Source organism: Stenella coeruleoalba, assembly GCF_951394435.1.
Source record: "Stenella coeruleoalba genome assembly, chromosome: 10".
Classification (NCBI taxonomy): Eukaryota; Metazoa; Chordata; class Mammalia; order Artiodactyla; family Delphinidae; genus Stenella; species Stenella coeruleoalba.
In genome coordinates this window covers 23,480,995-23,501,277 of record NC_137156.1, presented here as the reverse complement: position 1 = coordinate 23,501,277, position 20,283 = coordinate 23,480,995, and the positions used below count along the sequence as shown (strand labels likewise).

The window sequence follows — 20,283 nt, the reverse complement described above, 5'->3', positions numbered from 1 at the left end:
AGGGGTCACGGCTGTCCACCTCCCATCAGTCTGGAAGTACATTCCGTGTTCTCTCCTCCAGCCCAAGAGACACCAGCCATGAGGGAAGAAGCTGAGTCTTCATATTGGTTTCCAGGGAACCCAGCGCAAGACTGCACATCCAGTCAGTACTCCCTAAAGGACTTAGAATGACTTTCTCTGTGGCTGCCTGGCACATCACAGACTTCTTCTGAGCCCCTGATGAGTATATTAAGTTATTACTCAAGGAGAAGGATAGCAGGGGCCTGGAGAATTCACTGATTCATCCCTTTGCCTCAGGAAGGACTCTCTTAAGGCAGCTCTTCATATTGCTCTAATAGTTTTGAATGTGTTATTTATTTATTTTAAAAAAAAGACTCCTAAAAAAAAAATTTAAAAAAAAAAAATAAATAAATAAAAAAAAGACTCCTGGTAAAGCATTTCTTTATTTTTTAAATTAATTAATTTTTATTTTTGGCTGCTCTGGGTCTTCGTTGCTAAGTGCGGGCTTTCTCTAGTTGCGGCAAGCGGGGGCTACTCTTCGTTGCAGTGCGCAGGCTTCTCATTGCAGTGGCTTCTCTTCTTGCGGAGCACGGGATCTAGGTGCGCGGGCTTCAGTAGTTGTGGCGCACGGGCTTAGTTGCTCCGCGGCATGTGGGATCTTCCCAGACGAGGGATCAAACCTGTGTCCCCTGCGTTGGCAGGCGGATTCTTAACCACTGTGCCACCAGGGAAGTCCCAATGTGTTATTTATCTTTAAAGGCTATTTTTTAAAAATTGTTTTTGATGAACTATTTCATGCATACCAAAGACTATATCTAATGTACAACTGTATATTGGCTAAATAAACTGTGGTATATTCACATAACGGAACACTCGATAGCAATTAGAATGAACAAACCACAATGACATGCAACAAGGTTGAATCCCACAAACATGATGAGAGTAAAGAAGCCAGAAACAAAGGGCACGTACTGTATGCTTCATTTACATAAAGTGCAAAAACACACAAAAGTAATCTATGAGGTTAGAGATTAAAAGAGTGGTTACCCATGGATGGATCTAGAGGTTATCATATTAAGGGAAGTAAGTCAGAAAGAGAAAAACAGGGACTTCCCTGGTGGTCCAGTGGTTAAAACTCTGCACTCCTGGTGCAGGGGGCCTGGGTTTGATCCCTGGTCGGGAAACTAGATCCCACATGCATGCCACAACTAAGAGTTTGCATGCTTCAACTAAGAGTCTGCATGCCGCAACTAAGAGTCCTCATGCTGCAACTAAAGATCCCGCATGCTGCAATGAAGACCCAGCGCGGCCAAAATAAATAAATAAACAAACAAACAAACAAACAAAAAAGAGGTCTTCCCTGGTGGCACAGTGGTCAAGAATCTGCCTGCCAGTGCAGGGGACATGGGTTCGAGCCCTGGTCGGGGATGATCCCACATGCCTTGGAGCAACTAAGCCCGTGTGCCACAACTACTGAGCCTGTGCTCTAGAGCCTGTGAGCCACAACTACTGAAGCCCATGCACCTAGATCCCGTGCTACACAACAAGAGAAGCCACCGCAACGAGAAGCCCAAGCACCACAACGAGAGTAGCCCCCGCTCACCGCAACTAGAGAAAGCCCGCACACAGCAATGAAGACCCAATGCAGCCAAAAATAAAGAAAAAGACAAATACCATATGATATCACTTATAGGACACAAATGAATTTATCTGCGAAACCTACTGACAGACATAGAGAACAGATTTGTGGTTGGGGGGTGGGGTGGGGTGGGGTGGGGTGGTGGGAGAGGGATGGATTGGGAGTTTGGGATTAGCAGATGCAAACTATTATATATAGGATGGATAAACAACAAGGTCCTACTGTGTAGCACAGGGAACTACATTCAATATCCTGTGATAAACCATAATGGAAAAGAATATGAAAAAGAATGTATCACTTTGCTTAAAGCAGAAATTAACACAACATTGTAAATCAACTATATTTGAATAAAATAAATTTTAAAAATAAATTCAGATCTAAACAGAAAGAAAAAGTAATGGTTACTCTTGGTGGGGTGGTAGCAACTGGTAGTGATCTGGAGAGGGTCTTCTAGATGCAGTAATGATGTAATGATGTTATCAGATTCCTGATCTGGGTGATGACTACATGGACATATTCAATTGGTGCATTTTTCTCTATATGTGTTTACTGCAATGAAAAGCTAAAGAGTTTATATATTATGTAGGTGTAAGGTACTAAAAAAAATAAAACAAACCTCTATATCTATCGAGAAACAGAATATTACCCTTTCAGCCAAAGATCCTCTATGCTGTGTAACAGTATTATAAATTTGCTCTTTATCTTTCACATACTTGATCATTAAATTTTAAGTGTTTTTGAATTTTGCACTATGGTGTCATGTTGTATGTAATCTTCTGTGGCTTTCTTTTCTCCACTCAACATTATGGTTTTGAAAATTGTTCACGCTTAAGTGCAATAATTCATCCTTTTTTTTTTTTTTTTTTGCGGTACGCGGGCCTCTCACTGTTGTGGCTTCTCCCGTTGCGGAGCACAGGCTCCGGACGCGCAGGCTCAGCGGCCATGGCTCACGGGTCCAGCCGCTCCGCGGCATGTGGGATCTTCCCGGACCGGGGCACGAACCCGTGTCCCCTGCATGAGCAGGCGGACTCTCAACCACTGCGCCACCAGGGAAGCCCCATCCTTTTTTTTTTTTTTAAACCAGTATTTCACACATCTTAACAATACTGAGTCTTCCTATCCATGACCATGGCGTAGCTCTCCATTTACTCAAGCCTTTGTTTACCTCTTTCAGTAATTTTTGTAATTTCCTTCGTAAAATCTTGCATTTCTTTCATTAGACGTGTTCCTAGATACCTTTTTTGTTGCTCTTGTCAAACGCTCCTTAACCCCTCTTTCACACTGTCGCTCGAGAGTCTGCCAGTATTAAGGGGTAGAAAGAAGTGGCTTAACTATGTCTGATAATATTCTAACTCTCCGCGGTCCAAACGCCTCCAACTAATTTCTGACTATTGCAGTTCCCGTAGCTCCAACTACAAGAATCCATGCTGAAAGGGCGCTGAAAATATCTCAACTCCGCGCAAGGCGGAGCCGGTACGTGCTGACGTCAAGGGCACGCAACACCTTAGGGTCCGGGGGAGGGCGGGGCCAGCAGGGGGACCTGCTGCTGAAAGAGCAGCGCCCCGGGCCGGGGCCATGGCGAAGCTGCTGAGCTGCGTCCTAGGCCCCCGGCTCTACAAGATCTACCGGGAAAGGGACTCTGAAAGGGCCCCGTCCAGCGTCCCTGGGACTCCAACTTCAGTCACTAACCCCCCTTCCAGCTCCTGGGTGAGTCGAGCTCTCCCCTGGTTAAAAACATAGTATGGCCCAAACCCCTTTGCGGCCTTTGCTCTCCAGAAGCGCCCATTATTGGAAATCGGGGGAGCCTGCTTGTCAAGCTAGTTGTCCGCAAAGTCTGCTCTCTTTGTGCTTCCTGGGTTAAAGTCACGCCTGTGGACTGGCCGCCTGCTGTATCGCTGTTGTCCAGTGCTTTCTCATTCCGACTGCCACTCCTTGCTTTTTTCCTCTCGCGACCCCTCAACCCTGCCCGTCTTGCTTCATGCCGGTCCCAATTGACTCTTAAGTCCTGGAAGAGACCGTGCGCGGATTCAGGAGCTGGATGATTTTGCCATCAAACTCTCGATTTCCCCTTACTCAGTGCCTCACCCGGTTCCGTTTATCTTCCCTGGCCTTGAATTTCAAAATGACTTCTTCAACATATCATACGTCCGCTCTCCCCCACCCCACCCGCAGCCTACCTTGGAGACCCCAGGATCACTGCGTTTATGAAAACCTGGGTGGTGGTAGGCTGTGTTCCTAAATGTTCTCTTTTTATCGGTGGTCTCAGATTATGTTCATTGCCCTCTACAAACTGCCCACCGCCAGCCACATTCTCTTCCTTAATCAGACGACTCTCATTCCAATGCTCTTCTTTCCCTCTTAAAGTTGTCATGATGTCTTTCCTTCTCTACCTCTGTCCCCATAGGCACACAACCCATTTGAAACTGGGTTGTGAAAAAGAGCAAAAGTCGTCCAATGCTGCTTTCACTTTGCTTCCAAGTCCAGTGCCCTGTGTTTGTTCTCAGGGTCTGGAGTAGGAAATCAGCTTCTGAGTCAGGGTGGGGAAAAGGAGCTTCCTACAGAGCCAGAGATGTCCTAGGAGAGATGACTCTGGGGGCTAGAGCCAGAGGACACACATCAAGGCTTCTAAAAGGGAAGGTGGGGGACTTGTCAATGAGCAGCATCCTTAATTCGGCCATCTGTTTTGGCAGGATACGTACTATCAGCCCCGTGCCCTCGAGAAACATGCCGACAGCATCCTGGCACTGGTATGTCTGCCCTGGCATCTGGGACTGTTGCATCTTTTCAGACCCAGCTGCCCTCCTGAACTTTCTTCTCCCCAGACTAGGACAGGGCAGTGCCCCTGGGGGTGGGGGATGCTCTGGGCTCTGCAGCAGACATCTCCAACACACACACACACACACGCACACACACATGCACACGCACACGCACACGCACACACACAGAGATAGCTCTCAAGCGCACATACTTGGTACTCTCCTTTGGCATGTGCACTGCTGTCTCTGGGGCAGCCTGAGCCATGAGGAAGCTGCGTTTACTCTTGGGACCATCCGCAGGTGCGGAGTCCTGCAGTCCCCAGTGACCTGTCCTCCCTGGCATCTAGCCTCTTTGGCTGCAGAGACAGCTGTTCTCTCTGGCAAGGTTCCGATGGTGACATTTGTGCATCTCTTGGGGACCAGGCCAGGGGCTGTCCTGAGCAGGGCTGATTGAAAAGGCTTGATTAACTTGAGTAGAAAGAGAGACTGGCCTTTAAATGTGATGAAATTATGTCCGGAGATGATTAGGGGAAGAAACTAGAAGCTGTACCTAGTTTTCCAAGCCTCTGTTATGCTCTGACACACTGCCTTCAACAAATAATTGAGCACCTACTGTGTGCATGGTGTCATGCACAGAATAGGTACTTGATATGATATCCCTCACGTTATCCACTTTGCTCAGAGCCAAGGCCTGGAAATGGCAGACCGGGTGTGTGTGTGTGTGTGTGTGTGTGTGTGTGTGTGTGTGTGTGTGTGTGTGCGTGCGTGTGTGTATTGATTGCTTGTCCCTGTCTTTCTGCTACAGGCTTCAGTCTTCTGGTCCATCTCTTACTACTCCTCTCCCTTCGCCTTCTTCTACTTATACAGGAAAGGTCAGTGTGGTTTCAAAGGTGGTGGGACAGGAAACGGGCAGGTCATTGGCAGCTGAGCCAATCCCCTAATGAGGAAAGGGGACCTGTGATGAGGATGGCTTGGCTTCCCTCTTCCATCAGGTGTCTTCTTCCTCTGAGGGTGTGGCTGTCCCCAAAAGAGGGTGTGGGGGGGAGGCTGGGGCTGAACTGCGAAGAGGAGCTGAGGGCCAGTGGGGAAAGCTTCTCATAGAATCCCTCTCCCCCACCAGGTTACTTGAGTTTGTCCAAAGTGGTGCCACTTTCTCACTATGCTGGGACACTGCTTCTCCTGCTGGCAGGAGTGGCCTGCCTCCGAGGTAGGTGGAGACGGAGACCGGCTTGGATCTATCCATCACTGAGTAAATATTCATTAAGTACCTTTGCAAATATAGTTCGGTGCTGGGCCCTGAAGGGAAGTAATTAATGGCCGAGACATGATCTTTTCCTTAAAGGGGTTGAGTTGTAAATATGAACAGATAATTAGCAGAAAGGTTTGCTATTATCTAGAAAAGATGCATATACCCTACAACAGTTCCACATATATCCATGTGTATGTTTGTGTTAATCCTTAAGTGGACTCCATGGCCCCTAATAGCGGGATGGAGAAATACATTAGAGGTTATAGTCCTACAAGAGAACACCAGAGAGCAAGGCAGATGAACAAGCCAGAGTTACACCCAGCTACACAGATGAATCTCACAGATATAATGTTTTTGGGTTTTCTTTGGCTGCGTTGGGTCTTCGTTGCTGCACGCGGGCTTTCTCTAGTTGCAGAGAGCCGGGGCTACTCTTCGTTGCGGTGCGCAGGCTTCTCATTGCGCTGGCTTCTCTTGTTGCGGAGCATGGGCTCTAGGCGTGCGGGCTTCAGTAGTTGCAGCGGCATGCAGGCTCAGTAGTTGTGGCGCATGGGCTTAGTTGCTCCGCGGCATGTGGGATCTTCCCGGACCAGGGCTTGAACCTGTGTCCCCTGCATTGGCAGGTGGATTCTTAACTACTGCGCCACCAGGAAGTCCCCCACAGATATAATGTTGAATGAAAGAAGCTGAACACCAAATAATTTATGCAGTATGTTTCCATCTACATAAAGTTCAAAAGGGATGCATATATAAGTGGCAAAACACTAAAGAAAAACACAGTCTTGGTTATCTTGAAAGTCAGGAGAGTGATAACCTGGGAGGGGGCGGGAACAGGCTCGGGAGGACTCCTGGTGGGAGGTGGCTTTGTGCTCTTTCTTGACCTGGGTGATCGGCACATGAATGTTTGTATTCTTTAAACTGAATGTATGTTTTATGGACATATGTTATTATCTCACAATTTAAAAACTGAAGAGACAAACCAAATCAGTGCCCTCTGGTGGGTGTACTTGATGAAAACCAGGTGAGGGGGATGCCTAAGAAGGGAGTGGTGGGGTCAGGAGCTGGACGGCTGCCATTGGGTCCAGTCCGGGGTGAGGACCTTCTGCCCATGGCGCTGGGCTCCCTGCTCCGAGAGGCCCTCCCTGACCACCCTATCTGAAAGTCACTCCCACTCCTCAGTTTTGTCTTAATTTTACATTTTATTTATTTTTAATTTGGGGGAGAAATTAAGTACAGAAAAGTCCGTAAAACAAAATATCAGAAAGAACTAAAATGCTCATGTTTTGTGCTACTGCTTCAAATACCTTTTGTCAATAAAATACTAAAGCATTACAGGGTTGGCGTTTCCACTGGAATCTTCCTCAGCCCCGTGTTTCTCTTTCCCCAGAAATAACCATTGTCATCTGGTGTGTTTATTTTTCCCTAGTCCATATTTTTATATTTTTACAAAATAGAGACCTCATTCCATCACATCAAAGCTGCTAAGAGTTGTAAATGCATACCGATTTCAGTTTTCAAATGTGAAAAAAAATATATGAACCTTAGAATCTGTGCAATATGATAAGTATAGACAAAATAGAGCATTTTGGGGGACGCATTTTACATTTTTAGCACAAATGACATCACTCTATCCAAATCACTGTGCAGCTTGTTTCATTCTCAGTATTGTTTGGGGGCTCTACCCTTGATGATACCTAGCGTTCTAGTTCATTCTGGTTTTATTTTCTTTATAGCCCTTATCCCTCTGAAATTTTCTTGTTTACTCATTTATTGTCTTTCTCCAGCCCCACCCCATCCCCAACCAAAATGCCAGCTCTTTGAGGGCTGGGACCTGTGTGTCTCGTTTCCTGCTGTCACTCCCATGTCGGAACAGTGCCTGGCGCATGACACCTGTCGGGTCAGTGGGAGCAGAGAAGTCAGGGCTTGAGATTCCTCAGCAGTGAAGGGAGAGCAGATGCGATCGCTGAGGGGCCAAGCAAAGAGAGAAAAGAGCTCAGTGTTGAGAATGACTTTCGATTCAGAGAGAGAAGAAGGGAGGCAGGGGAGGAGCAGCCCAGGAATTGGAAGGAGGCAAAGAGGGACCCAGGAAACAGGAGAAAGGAATCTTGACGGACGGGAAGAGTGCTGAGTGGCACAGTTAAAAGAGAATGGGGGGACTTCCCTGGTGGCGCAGTGGTTAAGAATCCTCCTGCCAAGGCAGGGGACACGGGTTTGAGCCCTGGTCTGGGAAGATCCCACATGCCGCAGAGCAACTAAGCCCGTGCGCCACAGCTACTGAGCCCGCGTGCCACAACTGCTGAAGCCTGCCCGCCTAGAGCCCGTGCTCCGCAGCAAGAGAAGCCACCACAATGAGAAGCCCGCGCACCGCAACGAAGAGTAGCCCCCGCTCGCCGCAGCTAGAGAAAGCCTGCGCGCAGCAAGGAAGACCCAACTCAGCAAAAAATAAACAAATAAATTTACTAAAAAAAAAAAAGAGAGAGAGAGAGAGAAAGAATGAGGACAGGAAGGGGACTCGGATGCAGTGAGTGAGGAAGTAATATGGGGCAAGAGCAAGAGCTGTGAAGCCAGATGCAGGGAGTTAGAATATGCAGAAAAGAGTTGGAAAGGTAGCATTGGAGAAGGGAGGAGGGAGAAGGAGAGAAACCCAGTGTTAGCAAGAGTGAAGCCTGAGGGCACGTGACAGTGTTTTAAGACTGGGAAGAATGAACATTCTGGAGGGTGGAAGGTCTATAGTCTAGGAAGAAACAAACTGGAGAAGTTAGGGAGGGGAAGAATGCCCTTGCCGGCCACTGGATATGGAGGAGGGGCGTCGGCCCAGGTCTCCTGTTTCCCCAGATCCAGGGCCCTCTGTTCCTTTTCCTCTCACTTCTTGCCCATGTCGGATTCTCTTCCTGAAACTTACTCGTCTTGCTTCCCAGTTTTCCTAACACCGTTTCCTATCCTCTCTCCACCAGGCATCGGCCGCTGGACCAACCCCCAGTACCGGCAGTTCATCACCATCTTGGAGGCAACACACAGGAACCGGTCTGCAGAAAACAAGGTGAGACCCTCAACTGCCTCCGCAGAGCACCGGCCCAGCTTCTGCCTGAGCAGGGAGATGTGTTTTGCCACCCGCCACACTGGGCGTTTGCTTGCACATGGCTGGATCCCTTCTCCCCTCCACAAGGGAACTGTCCCCCTGAGGAATTTTTCCTCCCTACCACTTCTGGTGGAATATCCCACTAGAATAATCCTCCACCCTCCATCTGCAAGAATTGCCTAGATGTGGAAACATTCACAGTGTTTCTTAGAAGGAGGTCTCCTCTCTATCACAACAGCTCATTCTGTAAATGTTTGTTTATTTTTGCCGTGTGCATTGAACACTGTGCTAGTTTTGTTCAGGGATGGGACAAGACAGGCAGGTATGTCCACCCTTGTGCCCAAGAGCACAGTGTGGTGCCAGGAGGGAGAAAAGCTAGGGCAGGGTGTCCTTGGAGTCGTGCCAGCCCAGCCAGTGCTGGAGTGTGATCATCTTTGAGAAGGGGCTTTGGGGCCCTATAAAGCTCTTTCCTGTTACACAGGGGTTTCTGGGATCAAACAGCTCTGACCACCATCATCGTATTGCTGTTTGCTCCACACCACCACTTACGGAGCTGTGTGAAGATGTTCCACCATGCCGCTGTCTGACGCATTTTGCATACACCCTTTCTAATCCTCACAGCAATGGCATGAGGTGGCATTATTACCCTTATTTTTATGTCTGAGGAAACAGAGGCAAAAAGAGGTTACAAGACCCAAGCAGAGTCACAGAGCAAGGAAGTGACTAAGCCTGTGTTTGGGTCCAGGTCCGAACAGAGCTTGCCTAAAATTTGCTTCCCTTCATTTTGTTTTGTTTTTCCATTTACATTTTTGTAGAATTTTTCTATTGCTCTTTCTTAGTCCAGTTATTTTTGTAAATGTCAAAAAAAAAATGTCTGTGACAGAAAATAAACTATTCTCAAAGTGCTGGGAGCTCTGGGGGTGGGGGAAGAAATACAGCAGAGTGGAAGACACAGCTCTCACTGCCCTTAAAAAGCATGTGGACTGGGCTTCCGTGGTGGCGCAGTGGTTGAGCGTCTGCCTGCCGATGCAGGGAATGCGGGTTCGTGCCCCGGTCCGGGAAGTTCCCACATGCCGTGGAGCAGCTGGGCCCGTGAGCCATGGCCGCTGGGCCTGTGCGTCCGGAGCCTGTGCTCCGCAATGGGAGAGGCCACAACAGTGAGGGGCTCGTGTACAGCAAAAAAAAAAAAAAAAGCACGTGGACTGACTCAGTGGGGTAACCGAAGGCACAGATGGTCTGGGTGGCATCAGCAGCCCGTGGCTGCAGGAGTCGAGGGAAGGGAGGTGCCCGTGAGGATGGAACAGTCAGAGAGGCCTTGATTCAAGTGGTGGCCCAGGTGCAAAGGGGCTACCGTGGGCGTGACTTCTCTCCTTCCCTCTCACTAGACATTTTGATCCTTCAAGATAGAATCGTGTAAAGAACCTAGGTGGGGAAGGGAGCGTGACCAGCCAACAGGCTCCCCACCTCCTCCCTCAGAAGCTCCAGCACCTCCAGCGCCCCCTCCTGGGGGTGAGTCAGTCTTAGATTTTAGAAAAGCGAAGAGTGTTAGGTTCCTCTTCTGGATGCGGGCAAACAGGCCAGAGTTGATACCTGATAGGGCATCCTCTCTAGCCTGGCTTTTCTGGCCCCGGCAGAACTTTCCATCTGCGGACCGGAGGGTGTTGACCTCTGCTTGTCTCCCCATGATGGGTGGGGGCCGGTCCCCTGGATGGTGGGAGTGTTGGGGGTGGGTAGGCGGGCATCCCCACGACTCCCCTTTTCATCCCCTCCCCCATCTCTCTCCGCCCACCACAGAGGCAGCTCGCCAAGTACAACTTTGACTTCGGGAGCTGGCCAGTCGACTTCCACTGGGAAGAGCCCAGCAGCCGGTGAGGCCCCGGCTCTTTCGCTCCATGCCTGCTCTGTCCCCCACCTCCACCCCTTCTTGGGATCTAGGGCCCGCCATCCAGCGCCATCTCCTCATTCCTGCACCCACCATCCTACGGACCTCAGACGCGCAGCTTGCTCTCCTGACCCCATCCTCCCCTGCATCTTTCCATTCCTCAGGAAGGAGTCCCGGGGGGGGCCTTCCCGCTGGGGTGTGGCCCTGCTCCGCCCAGAGCCCCTGCACCGGGGGACTGCAGACACCTTCCTCAACCGAGTCAAGAAGCTGCCTTGTCAGATCACCAGGTGCGAAGCAGCAGGGAAGAGAGGCCAGCTGGGGTGGAGGGAACATAGGGTGCGGAGGCTCCAGGACAGGGCGCTCCGCTGTTAGCTGACTGTCATTTATTGGGCTTAGTGCCATGTACATTGTATTATTTGTAGCAAAGTATTTAGTTTTTATCCACATCTGTGAGTGGAAAAAAGAGGTTCAGAGAGATCCATAGTCTCACAGGTGGTGCATGAAGAGCTGGGATATTAACACAGTTCTGACACAACAGCTCTTTCAGTGAGGCTGAGAGGGAAGGGTGAGGTTATGGGTGGGGCGGGGACACACAGCCTTAGCTGCAGCACGGTCTGGTGGCAGCTGCGGCCCTATCCTGGTCCCGCTGCTCCTTGGTTTTTCCACTTCGAGGCAGCTCCAACTTCTGCGTCCATGAACAACCTGCCTCATAGAGTTGGTGAGATTTAACATATTCTGAAGGGCTTCCACCTTGCCTGGGTGCCTGAGAGCATGAGGTGGAACCTAAGGAAATCGTGGTTGTGGGTGCTGGTGATGTCTGAAACGACAACAGTGACCACAGCGGCGCGGCCAGTGTGGGAGTTTTCTGTTGCTGGGGGCTAGGAGGCAGGTTGGAGGATACCAAGGAAGTGGATGGACTTAGTGGTCAGTTGTTGACTGTGTGCTGATTGATCAGAGGGGCGAGGCAAGTTTGAGGTTTTGAGGGGGGATGCTGGACGGGGTTGTACAATGTTGTTCTGGGGACAAATCCTACTTCGGGATTAACTGGAAGTGGTTAACCATCTTTTTCAGGAACAGCACCTATCACATCTCTTTTTTCGATTTATTTATTGATTTTGGCTGCGTTGGGTCTTCGTTGCTGCGCGCGGGCTTTCTCTAGTTGCGGAGAACGGGGGCTACTCTTCGTTGTGGTGCGCGGGCTGCTCATTGCGGTGGCTTCTCTTGTTGCAGAGCACGGGCTCTAGGCACATGGGCTTCAGTAGTTGTGGCACGCGGGCTCTAGAGCGCAGGCTCAGTAGTTATGGCGCATGGGCTTAGTTGCTCCACAGCATGTGGGATCTTCCCAGACCAGGGCTCGAACCCGTGTCCCCTGCATTGGCAGGTGGATTCTTAACCACTGCGCCACCAGGGAAGCCCCCTACTGCATCTTTTGTGTCTAGATTAGTGTATTTGTGCAAGAAATATTTATTAAGCCCCAGAGTACTCTTTGCGAGGCTCTTGGCACCTACTACATGGCAGATACCGGGCATATCGCAATGAACAGTATTATTTATTTGGGGACCTAAATAAATACATTAACAGAATCATAATTTTTAATTAGTTTGCTTTTACTTATATCAGTATACAGAAAGTATTATCTCATAAAACTTTCAATGTTAATATGTGCATATATGTGTACTAGGCCACAATATAAAGTATTTTAAAAAGGTTGCAGTAGGGCTTCCCTGGTGGCACAGTGGTTGAGAGTCCGCCTGCCAATGCAGGGGACACGGGTTCGTGCCCTGGTCTGGGAAGATCCCACATGCCACGGAGCGGCTGGGCCCGTGAGCCGTCGCCGCTGAGTCTGCGTGTCCGGAGCCTGTGCTCCGCAACGGGAGAGGCCACAACAGTGAGAGGCCCGCGTACAGCACAAAAAAAAAAAAAAAAAAAAAGGTTGCAGTAAAAAAAGTTTGAAAAGGGAGGGACTTCCCTGGCGGTCCCGTGGTTAGGACTCCACACTTTCACTGCCGAGGGCATGGGTTCAATCCCTGGTCGGGGAACTAAGATCCCGCAAGCCACGTGGCACAGCCAAAAATCAAACAAACAAAAGTTTGAAAAATTGGTGCATATATTGTTTCGTTAAGTCCTGAAAGAGGCAAACGAAGCTGTGAAGGTCAAAGGTCTCTGAGTGCTTGGGTTGGGATGGTCCCTGGGCTCCACTGTGTTGGAGGTTCATTAACCCCGTGTTCCCCACAGCTATCTGGTGGCACACACCCTGGGGCGCCGGATGCTGTATCCGGGCTCTGTGTACCTGCTCCAGAAGGCCCTCATGCCTGTGCTGCTGCAGGGGCAGGCCCGGCTGGTGGAAGAGGTAAGGCTCCCTTGCCCCTGACCCCCCCCCCCAGCCCTTCTTCCTCCACCCAGGAATGTGGCCTCCTGCCCCTCCAACTTGGCCATTGCATCTCCCCCACTCAGTGTAACGGGCGCCGGGCAAAGCTGCAGGCCTGCGACGGCAATGAGATTGACACCATGTTTGTGGACCGGCGAGGGAGAGCTGAGCCCCAGGGACAGAAGCTGGTGAGAGGGCACAGGGAGCCCAAAGGTAGAGTGTGGGGAGGGCAGTGGAGGTTCTAGAGATCTCAGTTCTACAGCAGCCCTAAGGAAGCACAGTGGGGATAATCCCATCTCCCAGCTCCGCCCTAAAGACCTCTTGATGTAGGAAATCCCTGTGATACGGAAATAGATGGAGGAGTTGACACGCAAGGACCAAAACGTCATCATCGTAATAGTCACCACTTAGCACTTACCACATGCAGGGCATATGTTTGAGCCTCACAACAGCCCTGTAAGATAGGTACCATTTATATTAGCCCATTTTACAGATGATGAAACAGAGGCACAGAATAGCTTTTCCAGGTCACACAGTTAGTGAGTGGGAGAGCTGGGATTTGAGCCCAGGCAGCCTGGCTCTAAAATCTCCTGCGCCCATGAAGCAGCCCTGGAAGGAGCACTAAGCCAGCAGCGCTGGGTGCTGGGTTCTAGTCCCATCGCTGCCCAGATGCTCTGAGGGTCTACCCAAGCCCCACCATCCCTGAGCTTTGGCTTGGGGCACCAATAGAGTTTATCTGACCATAATTCTGGAGCCCGAGAGGGAGAGGGAAAGCGATTGGCATACCACACGAAAGAAACAGTCACAGAAAAAATGGACCCCAAAACTAGAAAGGAAAAAAAAATCCATAATCCCATTCCTGAGAGATGGCCACCTGGTAGTCTTCCAAGGAAGAGTGGACACTGCTGGGGGGTTGAGCATTTCAAGTTGGATCATTCCTCTTCCTCGGAGGGCCCAGTTTGCTAAGCATTTGCATCCACTTTGCCTCTCACTTTACGGACTTGTGAAATGAGAAGTTTCTGTTCTCCTTGGAGAGAACAGGAAACGTGCCCTTTCCTCTTTCCTGCAAAGCTCCCACAGGCTGCCCTCCCTGCCGCTAGTGGGATTTTTGGTCCCAACTTGGCTCCTTCCTGCTTCCCCTATAGGTGATCTGCTGTGAGGGGAACGCGGGCTTCTATGAAGTGGGCTGCGTCTCCACACCTCTGGAAGGTAGGCCCATGGCTCAGCCCTCTTATCTCTGCCCCTTGGAATGGAATGTCCCCACCTTCCCACATGGATATGACCTCCCAGGGCCTAACCACTTTCTCTGGGTGAGGTTTGAGACCCCTGCCTTTGGGGAAAAGTCTGCTCCCCACTTGCTTTGCTAACCTTGCATCCTTCCCCTAGGGCTGTGTCCCTAACCTTATTATGCTCTTTGTTCTGTTCCCCGGACCCAACAATCACATCTCTCTCCCTTCTGCTGCCTCAGAACCTTTTTGTCATCTTCCCATTCTGGGAAGGCTTGGAGTTCTTTGCCTCTGAGTTGGGTGTTTAGAACTCCAGTGTCCTTCTGCTCCTTCCCTCAGAGCTGGGGGCAGAGAGTGGTGGGGGGCGTGGACCATGAGGTCCCAGCCCTTCTTCCCCCTGTGTTACAGCTGGATATTCAGTCCTGGGCTGGAATCATCCCGGCTTTGCTGGAAGCACGGTGAGACCTTCTCTGAAATCCCTTCTTTTTCTGAGTTATGGTCTGTCTCCCTCTGGTCAGCCACTGGTGTTAGGGAAAGGGGTTATATGTTTCTGTAGGGCCTCCCACTCAGCTGTGACCTGGGCGCCAAGGGCAGGGAGCTGCAAGCCTCCTCCTCTCACCCTGGGGGCTTGGCAGGAGGGGAGGCGGTGGATCTTGCTGTAAACGACTGGTTTCTAGAGAGAACAGCCCCTCCCACTGCCCTATTCTTTTTCTTTTTTTTTAATGCCACTGACAGGCGTTTATTCTTCCATTAGAGAAGCGCTCTGAATTGTCTGTTCAGAGCTGCAGCTCCATCTTCGCTGTCTGTTGCAGCGTAGCTGCAGGAAGGGTCCCTGCTGGGAGGTTGGGGGGCGATGGGCAAGCGGCCTTTTGTGCTGACCCATTCCTGCCTTTGCCCTTCTTCCTGCAGGGGGTGCCGTTCCCACAGAACGAGGCCAACGCCATGGATGTGGTGGTCCAGTTTGCCATCCACCGCCTGGGCTTCCAGCCCCAGGACATCATCATCTATGCCTGGTCCATCGGCGGTTTCACTGGTACCAGCCTCCCTCCTCCCCCCGCTACTGTAGGCACATTCAAACCATCTCTGTGTCCCCCCAGGAGAGGTGGGGAAATGCACTGGTGGCCCAGGAGCGGGGTGGAGGCTTCAAGGAGGAGAGGTGGGACGGGGGTGGGATCTCTGAGTGCGTCTGGAAGAAGCTCTCCTTTTTCGCGTACACTTCACATTTCCTTCCACCCTTGTGCCCGATTATTAAAAGAAGTGGACTGGGGTCCTGGGGTGGTGACATCAGGGAGTAAATGTCTCCTCTGGTATTGTCTTCAGTGCATTTCATTGTTCTCTCTCCGTCGTCTCCGGCAGACCCCTGGCTGAGTGAAGTGAGGGGTTAAGGAGAGACCTGGGGCTCACTTAGTAGGCAGGATGGGGTCAGCCTATAGGATCTGTGGGACAAGGGTAGGGGTGGTGGGCCTGCCCTTGGTCCTCACCCTTCTTCCCTGTCCTGGTACCAGCTACGTGGGCAGCCATGTCCTACCCAGACATTAGTGCCGTGATCCTGGATGCCTCCTTTGATGACCTGGTGCCCTTGGCCTTGAAGGTCATGCCAGACAGCTGGAGTGAGTGCAGCTCCCAGGCTTGCCCTTCAGGAAAGAGGTGGGCTGGAACTGGGAGATGTTCTAACTGGAGATGGTTCCCCTTTCTGTGGGTGGGGAGTAGGTCACCCCATTGTTGAGAAGCAGGAGGACTCCCCTGTCTGGGGACCTCAGTTTTCTATCTCCATGAACAGTGGGGACCTCGGTGTTGAGCAGGGGCTTTGTCTCTGCTGTCCTTTCACATTCCTCTCACTTTAGGGGGCCTGGTGACCAGGACTGTGAGGCAGCATCTCAATCTAAACAACGCAGAGCAGCTGTGCAGGTGAGGGCGGGCCAGTGTCTAGCGTATAACACCCTTCCCCCACCTCACCCCCTGTAGAGATGCTACTGGGTGTTCAAATGCTGAAATTAGTACCCAAGTACAAGTACAAGCCACTGCCCCACATTTCCTAGTGGCCTCGCCACCACCACGGCAGGCCCGACCCCTCCCAGCTTCCCTGGGACCCTGGACCTTCTCACGATCTGGCAACCAGTCGGTTCATGCCTGGCCCAGCAGGGACCTCCCAGCAAGGCCTGACTTTGAGCCATGCCCATTCTTAAGTATTCTGACTCTCACCCCTGGGTGAAGGGCTAGCCCAGGGGGCCCTGCTGTAGCAGGGGTAAGAATGCAGCCAGTGCAGGGGTGGGGTGGCCAGTTGTCACCTGTCTCCCCCTCTGAGCTCTCCCTCTCCACTATGCTGTCCTCTGAAGGTACCAGGGCCCTGTGCTGCTGATCCGCAGAACCAAGGATGAGATCATCACTACCACGTGAGTGCCTGGGAACTTCTGCCCTCCTGGATCCCAGAGACAGCCAGGGAGTTGCCCCTCCTCCCTCTGCCCACCAGAAAACCAGGTATCCAGAACCTTCCTCCCCAACCTCCAGCCCCTCCAGTGTACATTCTTCTCACCCCCAGGGTTCCTGAGGACATCATGTCTAACCGAGGCAATGACCTCCTGCTGAAGCTCCTGCAGCATCGGTGAGAGCCAGGGTGTGTGTACGCACATACGCACATATGTGTGTGTACTGACACCAGCGCGGGGAGACAGGGGAGAAGGTTTGGGGATGACGAGTGAAGAGAACTGGGTCTTGACCTCTTGTCCCGGCACTGCCTCCATAGGTATCCCCGTGTGATGGCGGAGGAGGGTCTTCAAGCGGTGAGGCAGTGGCTGGAGGCCTCCTCACAGCTGGAGGAAGGTGAAAGGGGATCTGGTGAGGGCTTTGGTTGGGGGCCTGGCAAAAACCAGGTTGCTGATGGGCACTCCTCTCTCTCCATGACCAGCCTCGATTTACAGCCGATGGGAGGTGGAGGAGGACTGGTGCCTGTCCGTCCTCCAGTCCTACCAGGCAGAACACGGGCCTGAATTCCCCTGGAGCGTGGGTAAGGAGTCCTGGGGCAGGAGGAGGGGTTGGGAAGAGCCCAGGAAGGGGGTGAATATCCAGATGCGTGGCCCGTGTTTGAGCACCTCCTCTCTGCAGGGGAGGACATGAGTCCAGAAGGAAGGCGGCAGCTGGCTTTGTTTCTGGTGAGCTAAGGGGTGGGAAGCAGGAAGAGGGTGCCTGAATGGCCAGGGGGCACGTGTGGGGCTTGGGGACAGGGGTACCCTGTAAGCATTGGAAGTAGCAGCTTTTGTAGAGTGGGTAGTGGGTTCGGAGGGTGTCTGTGTTCTGTACCCCACCTGTCCCGCCCTCTCCCCTCAGGCTCAGAAGCATCTGCACAACTTCGAAGCCACACACTGTACCCCACTCCCGGCCCAGAACTTCCAGATGCCCTGGCACCTCTAGGGGCCACACTGGGACTCATTCTGGAAGAACGGATGGGAGGAGACACGAGGAAGGACCCTATTACTTGTTATCCTCTGTGTTTATTTTGCTGTTTATAGTTTGTGGCAAGCGGGGAGACCATCCCCCTTCTCACTGTTCCTCTTGCACGTTTCCCCTCATCCATCCGGCAGTACCTAACCTTCCCCAACACACTCCCTGCATTAAATGAATGGATTATTCCTAATAATTAATAAAAATATTTTTTCTACTGGCTGGCTAATTTTGTGACTTCCCAGGTGTCCAGGAAGCCAGGGTTGGGAGTGGGGAGAGTCGAAGCTCCAAAGGGCTGGGCTTTGAGAAACCCCAACTCCAGACAGCCAGTGTAACCCTCCCCATCTCTGCTGTCACCTCAGGCAATAGCACGAGCTATCCTTGTGCAATGGGTCCCCAGTCCTCACCCTTCCCTGGCATGCCTAGTACTATCACCACTGTGCGGCCTCCCTGGTGCCTGCCTAGGCCTTCCTGCATACGACCAGCCCAGCAGACCAAGGTTGCCTCCTCTTGCTCACAACTCATGGGCTTTGTTGGTTACAAAATACTTTCTAGCTCCTGATTTTCACCTACTCAGCGATTCTACAGATTTCCAGGTCCAGCCTGCATGGTCTCACCATCAGTCCTTCCAGTTTTCCTTGCTTAGCTCTTGCTCTTTCCGTGGGGAGTGAGGAACGGCCTGCTCCCATGTCTGATGCAACAAACCCTGCACACCCTCCTCACCATGTCAAGTCTCTCTCTTCACACCCTCTTTGCAATTCAACAAACACAGGGCCTGCCGGGGACCAAGGAGCAGGTGCCAAGGACTCGGGTCTTCCCAGAGCCATACTTTGCCTTTCTGGACAGCTGTTAGAATATTCTTAGTTTGAACTTGAGGAAATTGGTTCCCTATAACTTCCATTCTATTTCCAATCCTTGGACCTCACAGAACAGAATGAGTCCCTTTCCCACCCATCAGTTTGTACCCTGGCCACCTTCTTCCCTTGGAAACCTCTTTTCCAGATGAAATACCCCTAGGTTTACCACCCTGGGTCCACCATTTTGAACAAGATACTTAAGGTGGACCATATTCTGAGGTCCTGGATACATCCTCTGGTTAATTTCAGTGTCTTCTCCAACCTCAAAGCACAGAGCTCCCCTGCAATGCCTGGGGCAGAGGCTGTCTGCCCTAACCAGCTCAGCAGCTCCTTAAAGGGAGATACACTGAGTCTCCACTGAAAGGAGTGATCTGAGACTTGTCAGTTGACATGATGCTTCCTATTTGGGGTTAGAAGAGAAGAGGTGGCCACAGCTCCAGAATGTTCCACCTTTAGCAAATACCGGAGAGCTGATCCTGGCACCCCTCTCCTCTGTTCTGCCCTAGGGAGCAAACAGGGTGGGAAGTATGGAGCGTGAAGCTGTGGGAACCAGCTGCATGATTCTGAACCTTGCCTTCCAGAGCCATCAGGACAGTTAGCCCTCTGGAAACCCAAGTCTTTGTTCAGCTAAGGGAACCTCCTTAAATGCAAACACGGGGTGCCCCACATCTCACACCCTAGACACAAAGGACTCCCTCTTCCTGGCCATGGCCATCAGGGACTCTGTTGACCTGCCTCTACAACCACGTCTCCCTCCCCCTTCTTCCTGCACATACTATAGAGAACAGTGGATGCCGTGAGGGGCGCATGGATACCTGAAGTGGGTGGGGAGAAGTGAGGCTCAAAATTTGAATTCTGCACCGCGCCACCAAGGAGTCTCAGTCTACCCCCTCAGATTACTCCCTATCTGATAAGGCTCACACCCCCGCCCCCGGGGTGGGACCAGCTCCCCCATATCCACTCCTCACTCTATTTATCAGGGTTCTAGCAGCCTCGGGAGAAGACCAGCTGAGATGCAGACACCACATCTGCTGAGGCTCTGACTCTTGCTGTAGTGGGCACCAGGTGAGGCCTGGACACCCAGGCATCCCAGAGTTGCTAGGCAAACTGGGAGAGGGGATGGAGGCTGGGGAAAAGGAGAGCTAGCAACTGGACAGGAAACCTGGGAAGAAGTGGGCCCCGGGCTGGGCCACCCCCTCTCTTACCATGTCTCATTGGCCCAGGCGCCACCCTGCGCTGCTCCCGGTGTGAGGTGCTGGACTCGGCTCTGAACTGAGTGTCTGGGTTGAGGGTTTGCTCCATGTCCCCGGGAGGGGCATGTGTTTCTCGCACTGTCACAAGTGAATGAGGGCCCCGAGGGTGAAAGGCTCCAGAGAGTGGGGGGCCCCGGCGTCGGGGATAGCCAGGTCCCTATCCATCCATCCATCCAATCACCAACCCTTCCCAGCTCCCTCAGGAGCCCAGTCATTCATTTTTTCATTCATTTCTATTCTGATTAAAGATCCCCTCTGTAGTTCCTCTCCAGACTGCTCTGTCGCGGCCACTCCCCTAACAGAAGCTGGCTTTCGCCCGGCCCAATCATCCATAGCTCCGCCCCTCGTTCACCCCGATTCCTCCTCTAACTGCAGCGTTCTGTCCTAAGGCCCGACCTGCTTTGTTTGGTAATTTGGCTGCTTACCCTCAGGTATCCCTTGTCCGGGGGGAGGGGCCCTCAGCGTGGATTTCTCCAGCCGCTGTTTTCACCAGGACGACAGTTGCAAAGCCCCGCCTCTTCACCCCAGGAAAGCCTCCA

The 20,283-nt window shown here is 51.7% G+C and overlaps 1 protein-coding gene across 1 annotated transcript; it reads left to right on the top strand.

The window, feature by feature from the left end:
• The first annotated feature begins 3,159 nt into the window (after positions 1–3,159).
• ABHD16A (abhydrolase domain containing 16A, phospholipase) lies at positions 3,160–17,745 on the top strand. Its single transcript, XM_079934832.1, has 20 exons — positions 3,160–3,346; positions 4,330–4,386; positions 5,201–5,267; positions 5,516–5,602; positions 8,596–8,681; positions 10,515–10,588; positions 10,767–10,889; positions 12,838–12,952; positions 13,057–13,158; positions 14,116–14,179; positions 14,605–14,654; positions 15,106–15,229; positions 15,702–15,806; positions 16,041–16,104; positions 16,533–16,589; positions 16,736–16,798; positions 16,940–17,016; positions 17,102–17,200; positions 17,299–17,345; positions 17,521–17,745. The coding sequence occupies exons 1-20, from the start codon at positions 3,215–3,217 to the stop codon at positions 17,602–17,604; spliced, it is 1,677 nt and encodes a 558-aa protein (XP_079790958.1). The 5' UTR covers positions 3,160–3,214; the 3' UTR covers positions 17,605–17,745.
• The last annotated feature ends 2,538 nt before the right edge of the window (positions 17,746–20,283 follow it).